General features: G+C 39.9%; 1 protein-coding gene across 4 annotated transcripts in view; it reads left to right on the top strand.

The window, feature by feature from the left end:
- VPS50 (VPS50 subunit of EARP/GARPII complex) overlaps nucleotides 1-16,850 on the top strand; it is a 108,668-nt gene that overhangs the window by 37,741 nt on the left and 54,077 nt on the right. For 2 of the 4 annotated variants that reach the window (XM_084858837.1, XM_084858835.1), the window contains exons 10-16: nucleotides 6,438-6,480; nucleotides 6,656-6,754; nucleotides 8,388-8,528; nucleotides 10,038-10,149; nucleotides 12,273-12,364; nucleotides 13,994-14,088; nucleotides 14,732-14,830. In XM_084858837.1, the coding sequence (XP_084714963.1) occupies nucleotides 6,438-6,480; nucleotides 6,656-6,754; nucleotides 8,388-8,528; nucleotides 10,038-10,149; nucleotides 12,273-12,364; nucleotides 13,994-14,088; nucleotides 14,732-14,830 (681 nt within the window). Of the gene's footprint in view, nucleotides 1-6,437; nucleotides 6,481-6,655; nucleotides 6,755-8,387; nucleotides 8,529-10,037; nucleotides 10,171-12,272; nucleotides 12,365-13,993; nucleotides 14,089-14,731; nucleotides 14,831-16,850 lie in introns of all 4 variants that reach the window. The other 2 variants (XM_084858836.1, XM_084858834.1) reach the window with 1 other exon arrangement.

Genomic DNA, 16,850 nt, shown 5'->3' with positions numbered 1-16,850 from the left:
TGCTCCCAGTTTCTCTTCAGTGTTCTCTGGGTTAAACTACACACGATGTTCGTCACGTATTGAAACAACCATGCTTAACTTAGCTGCTTTTATTTTGGTGAAAAAGCAGCCATGGGGTCCCAGTCTAGTTTTCTTCTGCAAATCGGGGACCCCTGCCCCATGGCTGCTATTTGCAATACACAGCACTTTTGGGGCCGAAAAGCAGCCAGGAGGGAGTGGTTTTCAGCAGAAAACTGGTGAAGGCCCCTATTCAGATTGGGGCCACATGGCTGCTGATTTTTCTCCAGAATAAAAGCAGCTGGGGTAAGCACGTTCTTTTTTTTTTTTTTTTTTAGCACCTGCCTAATGTCACATGTAGTTTGGTCCTCTGACTCCATAACACATTTGTTCATCTCTCACCATTTCCGTGGCCCCTAATCCCACCTGCTATCCCATTCTATTTCAGGTGGATGTAACTGAGTCTGCCCTAACCATCCCACTTTAAAAGCATTTCACATGCTTTTTTTCTTCTGCTTCTGGCACTGAATAATAGTGACCTTACCGCCCCATGATTTTTTCTGAAGTTGAATGAGATGGGAGAATCTACTGAATCAACCTGAGTTTGGGGGTATAGTAACCTGTATATCTCAATAAATAGTTCACTCTTATAACAACTTTGGCTCTATCTCTTTCCGGTTAACTAATTCTGATTATTATTGAAAAATTTATAGTCAGAGGATCTCTGTTTAAAGCTTTTTGAAGACATTCCCTTCCCTCTATGTTTGTGTCCTGCCCTCACTTCCCATGAAAGTGGAAGGCATGATCTTGCAACGCGATACAGGTTGGGACAAGGAGAGGCCGGAAGAGAGGCAAGGAAGCAGAAGCAGCGGAGAGCTAGAAAATAGTAACAATGGGAAGAGATGAAGCCCTGATTCCTGGCTTCTTTGTTTGGCAAATTATATGCCATGGGACAATTTATGATAAATTACAACTTTATCCTCTGGCGAGTGGGGAGGAAGGAATCTTTCTAGAGCAGCCACAAAATCTGAAGGGCAACCTTCTCCAACTGGTGCCTTCCAGATGTGTTATACTACAGCTCTCTTCATCCCTAGCCATCATGGGCATAGTGGGAAATGTAGTCCAATACATTTGGAGGGCACTGGAATGGAGAAGGCTGTCTTAGGTCTTGGCATTAGCATGAAGAAAGCTTCCTAGCAGATCGTCTTGACACAATAATGAATGTATTGTAATTCTCTGTAATTTTTAATGAGTGGCTGGGCTCTCAGAGTTGAAATAAACGTAAAGCAGGCTTTATTAATCTTGTGGGCATTCTGATGCATACAAGAACACGTTACTGATGGGATTTGCTGGGATATTTGAGTATTGCGATTTATACTTCTCAATTATTGAGATCTTCTGTTTAAATAGTACTTCAGATTAATAGAAGATGAAAATATAATCCAAAAATGCATGCCCAGTGTATTGAAACCCCCCCAGTTATGGACATACCTCATTTAAGGAGGTGGACAGACCATGAGATCACCTTGCCCCTTCCACTGCCTGCCCGGTCCAAATGCTAATCAGCCTCTTCTCAGTTGGACTCTTTCGACAGCCAGGCGCTTTGCAAGAGAGGGTGGGATAGCAAGTGGCCTTCTTTCACCCATCCACGTTTCATTTTTTGTTGTTGTGGATAGGGATGCTTGACGATTATGTTAGTTTTTAATTTTTAAGCAAACTGACCTGATTTGCACTTCCTGGACTAATGCACAGTTATCCTTTGGTTTTTGCACTTCTCTGAATGTTGCAATACAATTCTCAGCTCAAAAATGTGCCCACATGCATATAAAATGTGTACAAAAACATACTTTAAGGTCAAATGCATGTGTTAGGGTAACGTGGTTTTAGTGAAAAAATACGTTGAAAAATAATGCACTTTTTGCACATTTATGTGGAAATGGAGCAGAATGGACTTACAAACACTTGTGAAACTGACATGGACTGGGAATAACCCATTCCTATTTGTTAGCTACCTTTTCATTTTTCTAGGGTGGCGGGCAGAAGAAAGGCAGGACATAAGAATAAACACATACTCATTTTAAACAATGGTATTATATAAATATATTATCCCAAAATTGTTTTTTAAAATGCATTATGATTCCTGAGCAAATACTGATGTTAGATATATCCATTACTTGATTTCCTTTAATATATTCGACTTGGACCTTTTGGCTTTGCTGCTTTCCCTCCTCTGATATGGTGTTGCTCCCTTTTGATTCATGTCAGGCTAACAGAGGCTAGGATAAACAGGGCCCTCTTAATACATCTTAATTAATTGGTGGAATAAAATGAATGCCACAAATTAATGCATTGGCACAATTAATTGCAACTTTGAAAGATCAAATCATTATGCCTGGGGACTGTTATATTTGATTTTGTTACATGTTATGGATTTGAGCTGTGCACTGTGGATTTCTGTCAATTTACTCTGATATAAACAAAGGGAATTTGCAGTACATTTCCCCCCACTCTAATATGTGATGTACCAAAGAAACAATTTGTCCTGAAAATAATCAGCTCTAAATGGAATGTACAGCTTCCCTCTGTGAAGCTCATTTTGGAAAGAGTCGCAAGGAAGAAGGTGGGGGTTGTCAAATGGTCTTCTCCTTTGTTCCTCCTAGCTATATTTTTTCCACTATGCGAGAAGAATCAATTTTTTTAAAGAGGATTTCTAACAATTGTGTAACATATATATTTGGCATCTGAAAGGACTCTGAGCTGATTAAATGGATCCCTGTATACCAGATACCAGTTTTTAAATGGTAACCTGTACCTGGTGCTTGGACCAATGCAGAAGCAGCAGAAGAGATGTGGCTTCTGCTGTGGTTGTGCCCAGCACACTGCAACGACACAAGCTATTCTGAGGTGCAGTCTCTGTTTAGTTGGCATGCTGGTAGGCAGCACACAGCATTCATATACTGTTCCAGACATGGTTTCTATCTTATAGGACAGGAGTGGGCAGAAAGTAGACCTCCAGATGTTTTGGACTTCAACCCCCGGTATTCCTTACCATTGCTCATGTTAGCAGCGGCTTCTGGGAGTTGAAATTCCAAGCATCTGGAGACCTACCTTCTCCTGACCCTTGCTGTAAGAAAGAAGCATGCAACTCTCAATATTGCAGGAAGTTTGTTTGTTTATTAATATCCACAACACATGGAAACAACATTGGCTAGGAAACTGTCCTCCACAATGCCAAAGCTTGCCCTGCATCTTGAAAAAACCACCTGGATTTGACCAGCCCCATGCAATATGGACAACCTTGAACCGAATTTGCACGGGTCATGGAAGATGTGCAGATGCCCATTATAAATGGGGCAAAATAACATCATCATATTGTGATTGTGGGGCTGAAAAACAAACTGTCCAACACATAGTGACAGAATGTCAAAACCGAGCCTACAGTGGAGACTTTGCTGATTTACTGGCTGTGACAACTGAAGCAAAAAACTATACCTGTAACCTAGACGTATGTTTGTGATCTTCCTGTCTATATTTTATAGTTCATAATTGTTATGCTCTATGTTTTTATTGTAACGTGATGTGAATGTTCCATACGATAAATAAATAAGTATAAATAAATAAATTTCTATACCGCCCAATAGCTGAAAGTCTCTGGGCGGTTCAAAACAATTGCAACCATAAAATACAGTATAAATTATGGGCATATTCCTCCCTCTCTTAATGGTTTGGCAATGTTGCCCTCCAACAACATGGGTGCATATGCTGTAGCCATGAACGTGCCATTTAGGCCATGAATAGGCCTAGGGGAGGGACAATGGCTCAGTGATAGAACATATGCTTTGCTTACAAAAGGTCCCAGATTCAATCCCTGTTATCTCCCATAAAAAAGAGGATCAAGTGACAGGTTAAGTGGGGCGACTGCTGCCTGATACCCGAGAAAGCCAATGGTGTCAGAGCAGACAGTAGATAAACAAATATTTTGCTGTTAGAGGAGGGATGATAGCTCAGTGGTAGAGCACATACTTTGCATAGAAGAGGCCCATATGAGAGGCCCATAGGTGTTGCATATGAGCAGACCTAGATGAACAAGAACACCTTGCAAGACAGTTCAGGGGAACTGAGAACTGAAGCAAGCTGATTGTCTAGAACAGTGTCCTGTTTATTTGACCAATTTTAGAGACTTTGAGGTGTCATATTTTTTTATTAAAACATTTATATTGTGCCTTTGTGTTCTAAAATTGAAATCCCCAAGGTGGCTAGCATCAACTATTAAAAACAATTTGAAAAGCACAACAGTGGCATGTAAACAACAATAATGACTGAGTCAGGCATAACAAATTCAAGCAGTCAGGATGGAGGATAAACAAGATTTTAAAAATTTCATTAAAATAAAATATTAATTCATTTAAGCAAAACAAAGCATACGTTAAAAGCCCAGCTCTCTGCCTACTTGATCTTGAACACTACCAGACAGAAACTTAAATCCAGCATTGTTGCACAGTGGATTTCTACTTGCGCATTGGGACTTCCCTTTGTTCTCCCCTAGCCTGCAGCCCCACCATCTGCTCTGGAGGGCCCCCCAACCACCCAGAGCAGATTTCGGGGGCATGCAGGGGGCTTCAGTAGGGCAGGGAAACCCATTCCACCAATGGTTTCCATTCTGCTGGGGGATGACCAATGTTTGATACAACCCAGAAATCAGATATTGGGAATCATACCGCTGTCTGCATAGTTTTCCGTACAATCCATTTAAGAATTCTAGTATCTTTCTTCCCCCTTTTGAAGACTTAAGTTTTTAAAAATGTTACTGGGAGAAGTAAAGCACCGTGCTTGAGAATGTTGTCGGCAATGAGCACAAGACTTGCCTTCTCCATGTGATGATGAGTATCCTGGGCCCCACCGATGGGGATCTTGTGCAGCGAGAATCGGGTACAATGGGTTGTGTGCAGGTTGAACAGAGGCACATTGCTCCCTGAAAGGCTTGTGGCAATATACAGGCCCTCTGTCCACGGAGACCTTTTTGCTAGTATATAGGTAAGAACTGCGGTGTATAAGTGAGGATTGTACATGATGCTAGTCTTTTGCATATAGCTATACATTTTAAGTGGTGTTGCAGTTAGTATGGGGTATGTTTACCGGAAATGGTGCTGTCTGAACCATATTCACTTTTTGAAAAACTAAAGTTATAGGGATGTATTAAAAAATCTAATTACTCATTAAGATAGATTTTCATTTTCATTTCATACGATGTCGTGCTTTCTTAGCAGTGTATTAAAATATGTAACGCTTGGTGATTGCACTACTTTAAAGCTATTCTTCAGGGCAATTTTTTTTCATAATGAATATTTAATCCCCACTCCCCACCCCGGCCCACATTCCTCACTGTACCCAAGTTAAGTCTGCACAGTCATGATGCTCTCTAGACTCCCAGCCCCCTTGGGTTTCCTTAGGAGGAGAGTTTTTTGTTCATTAGTTTGTTTCTTCATTCATGCATATAACAAGTTAGCCAAGCTATCGACTATACAGATTGCAAGTATTAAAATTCAGCATGCATACTTAACCCCTCCCATCTGTACTTCCATTATTTTCACTCACTCACTCACTCACTCACTCATTCATTCATTTATTACAGTTCTAATCTGCCCAACAACTAATGTTTTCTAGGCAGATTCCAAACAGTTAAAGAACTAAAATGACATAGAACAGTTAAAAATATAAAATACAGTAAAAATATTTAAAAGAATAAAATACACTTGGAATCATATATGTAAAAGATACAGTGTTCCTTACAGTACAGTACAGCATATATCCTCTGCCAGCCTTTCCCAACCTGGTGCCCTCCAGATATCCTGGACTTCAGCTCCCAGAATCCCCCAGCCAGCTGGTTGGGGGTTATAGTCCATCACATCTGGAGGCCACCAGGTCGGGAAAGGCTGTTCTATGCATATTGGCTTAGTTGTGTTACAAAATGAGAATGTATTTAAATATTCCAGGGTTGTTTTGATGCTTTCTTTGCTTTCACAAATAATGGTTTGTGAACGTGTGGAACTTGTACAAAAGTAGTCAGGGTTTGTTTAAAAATCATATTTCCCACTTCTGGTTTTGCATGGCACTGCAGACCTATCTGTGGGGAGAGTTGTGATCTGAAGAAACCTTTTGCTTTTGGTGGATCTCTGTAAAAATGGCGCCCATGGGTGCCCGGCGTGATACAGCAGCCCCTGTGGGTAAATTAAGCCTCTTTTGACTGTTGTGTTGTGTTAACCACGTCTCTGTGTTACTAGCACAAAATATATTGTACACACTATATTTTGGAAGAATGGCCTTGAAAAGATCTGCCAAATTAAAGTGATGTGTCACAACATTCATATTTTTCTGAAACCATCATATAACGTCTTGGCTTAGTTTTAGAAAGTCTAATGTTGGACTCTATTGTTTTGCAGTGAATTAAATTCAAAATTGCAGGACACTTTGGAGCAAATTGAGGTGAGAATTCAGTATATCGATTCTGACAGAAAAGTGAATATCTTGTCTGAATGGCTGAAGCCATTCAAATGATTAGATGGCATTTTGCTTTATTGTCACAAAATGAATGTCTCAACAAGAATTCTTCATACGGTATAATTTCTTTTTACTGAATATTCATGTTTTAACTTTGTAGGAACAGTTAGATGTAGCGCTTTCCAAAATCTGCAAGAACTTTGACATCAGCCATTATACCAAGGTGCAGCAGGCTTACAGACTACTTGGGAAAACGCAGGTTAGCATTCTTCGTGTGAAATGATGTCCTGATACAAAGCTTGTCTCACCATTTGGGTTTCTTGCTTCGAATGTTAAGAGTGATTATAAGAATGACCAAAGTGTACAAATATTTTTATTTACAAACTCAATACTGTCCAGTCAGTTACGGATAGGCAGCCTTTGTCTGTAGGCACTAGTGGTGCAGTGGATACACACCCCAGGAGAAAAAGTAAAATCACAGCTGAAGGAAAATCGAATCTCAGGAATTGATTGCACCCTTAGGGTGCTTCCTCATGGCCTGTTCAGCGTTTTCTCCACCCAAGATGGATGTCTTGCACAGACACATATCTGCCCTTGAGAGTAGCTAACATTGTATTTAATGCTCCCTGGAAAGACGGAGTTGGAAGTATAAATGTTCGTGGTGCATGCCCACTAGTTCTTTTGAGAAGTAAACAAACATAGCTGTGCAATGGTTGGGGACTTCTTGTGTTGGCAACCAGACCAGGCTGGCTTTGCTTAATGGCAGACTTGGCAAGCACCTACTGCACATCTACCTTCTTCCTCCCATCAATTTCTTGGGTCAACTTTTCTTTAAATGAGATCTCATTTGTTGAATCCTGTGCAAAAAAAATTATTGTAGGCATGACCGAGTGCAAGAGGATTTACCGTTCCTCAGCTTCGCATTTGATACAATCCTTCACTTGCTAATCCTTATCTAGGGCCAATCTGTTTTCCGGCTGCATTATTAAATCTAGGGTCTCGTACTTCCAATGTGATCCTGTATATGCCTACTCAAAAGTAAGTCACAGTGAGTTAAATGGGCCTTACTCCCAGGAAAATGGGTATAGGATTGCAGCCTTTAGGTTACTTTCCAGAATTAGGTATAGTCTCCCAGTTCTTTCTTTCTTTCTTTCTTTCTTTCTTTCTTTCTTTCTTTCTTTCTTTCTTTCTTTCATTCTTCTGTTTCAATTTTGTTTTGATTGATGCTGTAACCGGTATTATTTATCGTCCTTGGCTTCTTGTCAATATGTTTTCATCACTGAACTCTATGCCCCAAGGGCTCCCCGTAGCTTGGCTGTTTAGTACCAGGGACAGGGGGTAGGTTTTGCCATTCCAGCAGTGACTCCCAGTATGTTTTGTTAGTTTGTACTTCAGCAACCATTAACGTCTACAGGGGGGAAAAAATACAGCATTGCACCTGGGAGCACCATTTAGGCACTGTTTTCTGACACTGGTATCCCCAGTGATATCCCTGATTGCAATCGCTTTTACTTTGTACCATAGAAACTACTAAGTCATTAACAGTGCAATCCTATACATATCTATTCAACAGTAAGCTCCGTTGAGTTCAGTGTGACTTGCTCTAAGGCAAGTGTGTATAGGAGTGCGGCCTAAGTCATTTTGGAGAGACTAAATGGGTTGCATTAGGTGATTGTCTGGGGTGGGGGGAAAGTCTGATCTTCATCCTTGATACTGGTGACCTCAATAGTAGCCATTCACTTCTTGGGGGAAAAACTAAACCAGCATTGTGCTTGAATGCTCCAAAGGTCAGGAAGGCTTGGAACTGCAGAGAGTGAAAAAAGAACAGGAACCAAGGAACTGGATATTTATATGATATATTATTGACTCTCCTGCCCCCAATCTTTTTTCAGACAGCAATGGACCAACTGCATATGCACTTTACTCAAGCCATTCACAACACAGTATTCCAAGTTGTTCTCGGATATGTAGAGCTATGTGCAGGAAATACAGACACCAAATTTCAGAAGCTTCAGTATAAGGACCTCTGCACGGTATGTGGTCATACAGCGGTTTGGAATGTTTTACATTTGCAAGCGTTCTTGTATCTGCCTGCCCTACTAAAAGAGATCTTTAAAAATAAACCCATTCCAGACATTTTCTAGAAAAAGATGCTTCATAGTAGTGAGAAATATGGATGGATAGACAAAAATGAAGGTATAGTTGATTCTGTTACATATTTAACTGAGCTCATCCATACAATTGTAGTAAATTAATGCAGGGAAGATGAGACATTTCCAGAATCTAGCATGGAAACTTTGTGCTGACGGTCACATTCTCAATTTTAACCCCACTACAATCAGTTGGAGCTTTTACCAATGCTCTTGCTGGTAAGCAGTGCTTCAGAGATACTAATAATGTTGAGATAATGAAATTATATCTTTAGTCCACTGCATGCAAAGTGAATAAAATATTTGAATCGGTAATCAGCTTTGGTGGGAGCCTCAGTAGCACCGTTCCCAACTTCACTTCTAATGAGAGATCCTGAGGGTGGGAGTCCACTTCCGCACATTTGGAATTTTGAAGGCAAAAAGGCGGCTTCTTTCTGCCAGCATTCAGAACTGGCTGTGAATCACCCAGAGAACTTCAGCTATTGGGCGGTATAGAAATGTAATAAGTTAATACATAACACTGATGGCAGCTGCAAGAGATGTTTCAGGGACTGCTTAGTGTTGGCTCTCCCTGCACGCCTGCAGAGGGGAGGAGAGAAAAAAAACAACAGGTGCTGCTGTGGTTGCTTCCTTGCATCAGCCGATCCTCTTCAGCAACTATGGCAACTTATTTTTAAGCAATGGTTTCTCACTTACTTGGACAACGGCCTATTTTGCCTAGCCAGAAGAGTTGATCTGCTGTTGCTGGAACAAATGAGAAAAGTCTGGTTTAAAAGATCACCGCACCTGCAGTGTAAGATGGGTTGATCAGGGCCAGGAGGTTGTATATGCCTAGCATATTCAGGGCAGTTTAAAACCTTTATTTCTTTAACGGAAGTACTTAAATGTTGTATGTCCTTAATTTATGCAACTTCATGACAGGAAAAATACTTCAGATTTCTCAGTGCCAGAACACATTGAATTTTTTTAGTTCGATAGTGTATTTAAAGCCCAGTTAATTGCTATGCACAATCTCCTCGCAAATATTAATTGTTCAGTGCCTTTAGAGTCTTCTGCCGCTTAATAAATACAACATTAGCTGATAATTTAGACTAAACATGCACTTGTCCACTTTTCATTGAAAGAACACAAGTTTTTATTTGCAATCCATGTCGGGGTTTTAAGCTTGAAAAGGGACTTTTTTTTTTTTTTAAAGAGTTAGGTGAAGAGTTGGTTTCCCTCTTCTTGTACTGTTCCCTCTGTATGTTTTGCAGATGTATTATATGTATGTAGCTGCTTTTTGTTTTTATTTTTCCCCCTCTGTGTTAATTTTTGTATCTTTTGCATTTGGCATAAGCTTTAAATTAAGATAGCACATGGACATTTCACTGATCTTTTGTGTGTGTTCTTCAGCACATTACATCGGACAGTTACATTCCCTGCCTTGCCGACCTCTGCAAAGCCCTATGGGAGGTAATGCTCAGTTACTATCGAACCATGGAGTGGCATGAAAAATATGATCATGGTGAGCCTCCTTCATCTTCTGGTAGGAAATGGGTTTTGCTATTTGAAAATAACGTCTGAAAAAAATAATTTCCATGTTTCAGTTTCAAAAGATAAGGATGGCAGTCCAGCACATCTGGTTTATGTGAGCAAGAGCTCTTTTGTTAGAGGCAGTTCATAAATCTTTGTTTAGCTTATTATTTTACCAGATCGAGGAGATTTAACAATAATTGTCCAATGAAGTATTATGGGTAGCTAATATCTCTAGCCTGTATGAATACTCTAAGGGCCAGTTCACATACATGACAGCCCACCATGGGTTAATTTACCTGCATGTGCCATCCACCATTAGGACTATGGAAGCCCTGGCTTTGGGTAGCCATTGCTTGTTGTGTTGTGCGAACCTGGGTGGTGGGGGTTATGTGAGGCTTAAACAACCCTTATGTAAATAAAAACAGATCATGACTTATGCAAGGGTTGTTTAACCCTCAAATATAACCCCTGCTGCCTGAGTTCATATTACGCAACAAGTTATGGTAACTCCTGGCCAGTGCTTACATATTCTTAATGGCAGATGGCATGCACTGCAATGCCCTGAGGGTTAATTAACCCATGATAGTCTGTTGTGTTGTCCAAACCAGGCCTAAGTCTGCAATCCTAAGCAGACGTCTTAGGAATTAAAACCCCACTGTACATTAATGGGAATTACTTCTGAGTAAACATGCAGAGGATTGTGCTGCACACCTTGTCAAAACTGGGCATCTTAGAGTTGCTTCAGACATTAATCTGGAGCTGAGAAAGTGACATATGACCGGTTTGTGGATACAGTTTTTACATTTTCACATAACATCTGACATGGCCCATCTCTGAGTGTTGGCTGGGGCAGCGAAGATGTGCAGGCCACATTCAGCAGCAGGTTCATACAAGTCAAATGAAAGTGTAAAGCAGAAGTGGGGGAACCTGAGTCCTTCCAGATGATGTTGGACTCCAACTACTATCAGCCCTAGCCAGCATGGCCACTGGTCAGGGATGATGAGAGCTGTTCACTCCAACAAAATCTGGAGGGCCAGAGGTTTCCCACCCTTGCTGTAAAATGTGAGACACAGAATTTAACACATGTCAGTGACCTGAAGGGAGTTATGGGTGGAGAAAACCATGGGAAATGGAGGCTCATTGATGCCAGACATATATCTAGAACTGTATACTTGGGAAGAGGCATTATTTTTCTTTTCTCAACAGCCTTTCAATAAGCAGTATATAACAACAATAAAAACACAAAATAGCTGGATGACTGGATTTCTCCTGGTGTCCTTACTCATCAGCACCTTCTAAAGGAGGAGATCCCACATGTATGCACGTGCTTTGCAACATTCCTCTTGGTGTCTTTTTTGAGTAAAGATATTCCCTTTGTGCTTTCTTCACATTTATAAAGGTGATAGATGGGTTGTCCTTGGGAACTAGTGATAACAGGTGTTGGATTTACTCAGGAGCTGCATATAAATTTGGATGTCGCTGTTTGAACCATGATCATTGTTTAAGGGAGAAATCCCATGCACGTTTAGACAAAAAGAAGTCCTACAACTCCTGGCATTCCCCAGCCGGCCATGCGGGGAGTTGTAGGACTTTTTTCTGTCCAAACAAGCATAGGATTGTACCTTAAATATATAGCGCATTATGGCCTGGTGCATCATGGCCTGTATAAAATGCATTATGGACTAGATGCAGCTGCATCATAAGATCCCTACCCTAACTACCTACTCTGATAGAGCTGAAAGAGTGGTACAGAGAGAGTTCTTGTACCAGCAATGGATGATTTAAATACGATCAAGCAGGCAGTTTTTATACTGATTTCTGCCATGTTTCCGCCTCCTGCCCTGAGTTAGATACAGCAGCTATTCTGGCGGTGGCCCCAGCGCAGTACAGGATTGCTCTGCTCATTTCACAATATGGGATTATGTATGATATTTGACATGTAACTTCCTCTTATTTGCATTAATGTGTAAATGCCTTTACATCTGGAGATGTTGCAACTCAGAACAAGTGAAGGGAGCCTAGAGCCTCTGAAATTTGGCTCGCCTATAAAAGCAAATGCTAACTTTTTTTCCTCGGGCAGCTTGCGTGAAAATTACTTCAATTATCTTCCAGATGGAAGCAACATTATGGGCACTGAAGAGACTAATTTTGATCGCAGCTATGTGAAAAAGAAATTGGAACATGGACTTTCACGAATATGGCAGGTTTGTTTTGAATTAGCAAACTGCTCTCTTCACTCTCACCCCTTCACAAATGCTCATCTTGAAATACATTTTATTTGAAAAATCCAGTGAATGTAGGAAACTGTTCTCTGTGGTAGTTTGTAGCATCAGTATAAGATGGCTTTATTTCTGTAGCATAGTTTTATGTCCTTCAAACACAGTTCAAATATCATAAAACAATGAAAAGGTGGTGCCATTTTGTGTTAACAAGAGATGTAGACCAAAAATTCTCTGGGAGATAAACATCAGTTGAAGACCTTTGTTTCTCTATGTACTATTTAATGGTATTTCAAGGTCTTGCTTTGCCCTTTTGGGGTATGTGTGTGATTAATGTTAATGTTTTACTGATGTTTAGTGTGTTATAAGCCATCCTAAAGTTTCTTTAGAGCAGGGATGGGCAATTTGTGGCCCTCCAGATGTTTGGCCTACAACTTCCATCAGCCCTAGTCAGCATAGCCAGTGGTGAGGGATGATAGGCGTTTTAGGCCAAATTAGGTGGAATATATACGCCAATATGAGACAGGGCAGGATACATAGGTCAACTCATATCTGTCTCTTAGGAAATGTTGCATTGCACAATGGTCCCTTCCTCCCGCTGCCCGCCCCAAGATAGGGTATACATTGCAAATACCAATAATGAGTGTAATTCAGTCCCAGTGATTTCAGTGGATATGAGTTGAGCCAGTGTCTCACATTCCCACTGAAATCACTGGGGCATAAAAGTTTCTGGATCTTTTTGACAGCTTCAGAATTTTTACTTGGGCCTTGTATACACTGGTATTTATGTACCCAAGTACAAAGAAACAAATTATAAAGGCTAAATGGCTCTCTTCAGATGGCAAAGAAATGCTCATACTACTGATAAAAATGCTCATAGCTTAAATGTAATATGAAAATAAATCTATTAAGTGGCCTGGCTCAAAGCAGTACATACAGTTTTCTGTTGTTCCTAACAATAAGGCCTGGGGTAGAAAGCTGGATGATAATGTCTGTCTGGTATTTTCAAAAGGACTCTTAAAATCTTATAGGCATTAATAGTATTTCCAGTGTGGTTTCAGTCCAGATTGTGGGTTCAGTAAAGATTTAGAATTGGAACTCAAACTCTGAGTTGCTTGTTTTGTCAGATAAAGCATACTGGCAGCAATGTGGCTGTGAAACCACTGAGATTGTTCACATTTCTTAACAAGCCACGCATGGGTTGCTACGCAAGGTTTGTCAAGAAGACAGGCAGGAGTGAGCATGTGTGCTAGTTCCCCCATACCTGCTGCGATACTGCTGCACAGTATCCCTGGGTGGTGAGTGGGCGCATGGGACCTGCATGCATGCTCGTTCCTGCTTGTCTTCTTGAATGTGCTAATTGGGCCATAGGTTATGGTATATATGAGGGGCACAAATTCGTCATAATTATTTTTTAAAAAAACCTTATTAAACAACTTTAACCCACCCTGCACGTATGTTGGTCATTTCATATTTTTCAACTTAAGGTTGAACATCCAGGCTCTTTAAGAAGTTTCTGTTTATGCCCAGTGCCAATACAATCATTGATAGTAGAAACATGAAATGAAACATGAAGTAAGTCAAGAGACCTTCAATATGTTTGCTTTTATGTAGGATGTCCAACTGAAAGTGAAGACCTATTTGCTGGGCACTGACATGTCTAACTTCAAATATGATGACTTCATCTTTGTGCTGGATATTATCAGCAGGTATTTTCGGGGGCCATTCTGGTGAAGTGACAAATGGGAAGTTAACACAAGAAAGAATTAGACAGAAAAAGCTAACAATGTTGTCTGGTAGTGGTAGGCAATACAAGTGATGGTAAAGGTTATTCCTTTCCTACTCTTTGTATTTAGATATGAATTGTATTGATGGTTAAGTGGATTCATTTTTTCCAATGTCAAAGCTGTTATTAGGGTTCAAACAGCTATAATTGTGGTTAAAGGGATGTTGTGGCTTTATTTTGATGAGTTTACATCAGTATTAAATCCAAGTATTCTGATTTTAAGTGGTTTGTGAATGGGACTGCAAATTTTAGAAGAAGCAAATACCCTAAAATGCATCAGAATCAACTATTCCCCCATTAGCCTTAGGTATACCTACATGACAATCGTAGAGCAATTTGATTTTTTAAAAACTTTTTAAAAATTTCCATGACTTTCCTAAAGGATCCATGGGCATCTTAATTTTTAATCTGTTGAGAAAATGTTGAAAAGGTCATTCACAGAAATCCAGTTTTGGGGGCTGTAGGAACTATGAAACTGTGACAGCTAAACAGATTTTGGAAGTGTTCTCAGCTGCGATTACATGCCAAGGTGAATATATATGTAATCAGGATATCATTTGTTGTAGGCTGATGCAAGTTGGAGAAGAATTTTGTGGTAGCAAATCTGAGGTTTTGCAAGAGTCCATTAGAAAACAAAGTGTTAATTATTTCAAAAATTACCACAGGTAAGTTTATACTGTATTTGGTATGAGTTTTAGGGATAATTTTTCTTTGTCAGAAATGCAAACTTTAAAAAATTGGAAAATGAATTATTCATATGAAACGTTTTTAATGGAAGTATTGATCAAAATTCCTTCTGAAAACTTTGCTTGATGAAGGCTGTGGTAGTCTACTTCAGCTGAAAATTGGTTGTTTTTATTTGTATTTATATTTCTATTGATAATTTCCATTGATATCCCAGTAAATTTTTGCCTAGTGCCTGGATCCTAATGACTCTTTCACACATTACATAGCAACAAATTCAGGTTTGCCACAGAGTGTAGGAACACAGAAACTTGCCTTATACCAGGCCAGGCTACTTGTCCATCTGGTCTGGTATTCATGCTCCTCTGAAGCCAACCTAGGAAAGTACTGTGCAAAGAACGTGATGTTCCTTATGTCATCTTGAAATCTTAAGGAACCTCCTTTGGACTTTTGTAACCTCAACAGACACTGCCTGCATATAATGAAAACTTATGGTAGTAGTAACATTTAGACCCCACTTTTCCAGGTAAATGTAAGCTAACAGGCATAGAAATCATTACATACAAACACAAAAAAGAACAGATAAAACAATCAAACAACAAAACCCAGATAAAATGCAGAGCACTGGGAAAAGAAGATAAACCAACTGAACTTCATCCACAATAATAGAGGACAAAAACATACTTTAAAAAATTAAGACTGAATCACTGAGAATGCCAAAATCCAAATTTTAACACATTCCAGAGTATTTATATCAATATACATACGATCTTCTAAACTCATGCCCTAACTCTCATCTTTTGTTATTTAACATTATTACACTTTATCCCCACTTTTCCTCTAAGGAGCTTAGGGCACTGTACATCCCTCCCAACTATTTTAGCCTCTAAAATATTTTACTCTGTCTGACAGGAGCTCTCCAGGATTTCAGGCAGAAGTCTTTGCCTTCACTGGCTATCTGACCATTTAACTGGAGATGCTGCATTCAGAGCATGGCTCTACCTCTGTGGAATGGTCTACTGTAAATAAACCTATGCCGACCTAAGTCTCAAAGTATTTCTTTAGGAAAATAGTCACCTATATTTCCATAAACGTACAGAACAGAAACTATAGCCAGAAAACTATTTAATGTAGAGACCTGACAGTTAGGAATCATAGAAACATAGGGTTGAAAGGGGCCTACAAGACCATTGAGTCCAACCCCCTGCTCAGTGCAGGAAGCCTGATTCCCAGGCAGTCTCCCATCCAAGTACTAACCAGGGCTGACCCCACTTAACTTCTGAGATCAGATGAGATCAGGTGCATCCATGCCTTTGCTCTTTGCTTCCAAAAGGTAATTTGCTATTGTTTTTGCATAAACTATGATAAGAGAAAGTTAGAAATATTGGGGAAAATATTTTTAGCTATTTCACTCCTTTTGCTAATTGGGTAACCATTTGGGCTGATTGTTGAAAGTCGCTAGACAAATATGTATGCTTAGCCCTGTTCTTCTGAGTAGTCTTGAGTAAATAGTTCGTGACAGTGATTGTTGCATACTGACATCGAGTTGCTACTATAGAGATTTAACTTGTTCATGTCATTGGCAGAGCCCTTTTGAAGATGCAGCGATTTCCATCAGACTGTAAAAATATACCCATATTACACTGTGAATCACCTAAAGCTTTTAGGTGTTTTCGGCTTTCCATTTCAAGTGCACACCAGTTCTTTCTTCTCATTGTGTGCTTAATTAAGAAATGTTAGATGCTTTTGAAGATGCGTTAGTGCATAAAAGCTATCCAGCTGGGAGTTGTTCAAAGAGCATAGTCTTTTAGTTGTTCACCTTGACATGTAGACAAGTAGGCTATAGATGTAGTGATAAAAACAATAAGCTATAATACAGAGATGGCTTCAAGAACATTGATCTATATAACCTATGATACAGACTGAATGCATGAAGCATTTTATTTGGCACTATGATTATTTTGGAGAATGGGTGTTTATTGAGTGGTGGCCAGGGGGAGG

This window comes from Heloderma suspectum, chromosome 5 (assembly GCF_057233095.1).
Source record: "Heloderma suspectum isolate Gila_16-S chromosome 5, 16-S_ref, whole genome shotgun sequence".
Lineage (NCBI taxonomy): Eukaryota > Metazoa > Chordata > Lepidosauria > Squamata > Helodermatidae > Heloderma > Heloderma suspectum.
Note: the sequence above shows the minus strand (reverse complement) of the source record. Positions and strands in the feature narration are given on the sequence as shown.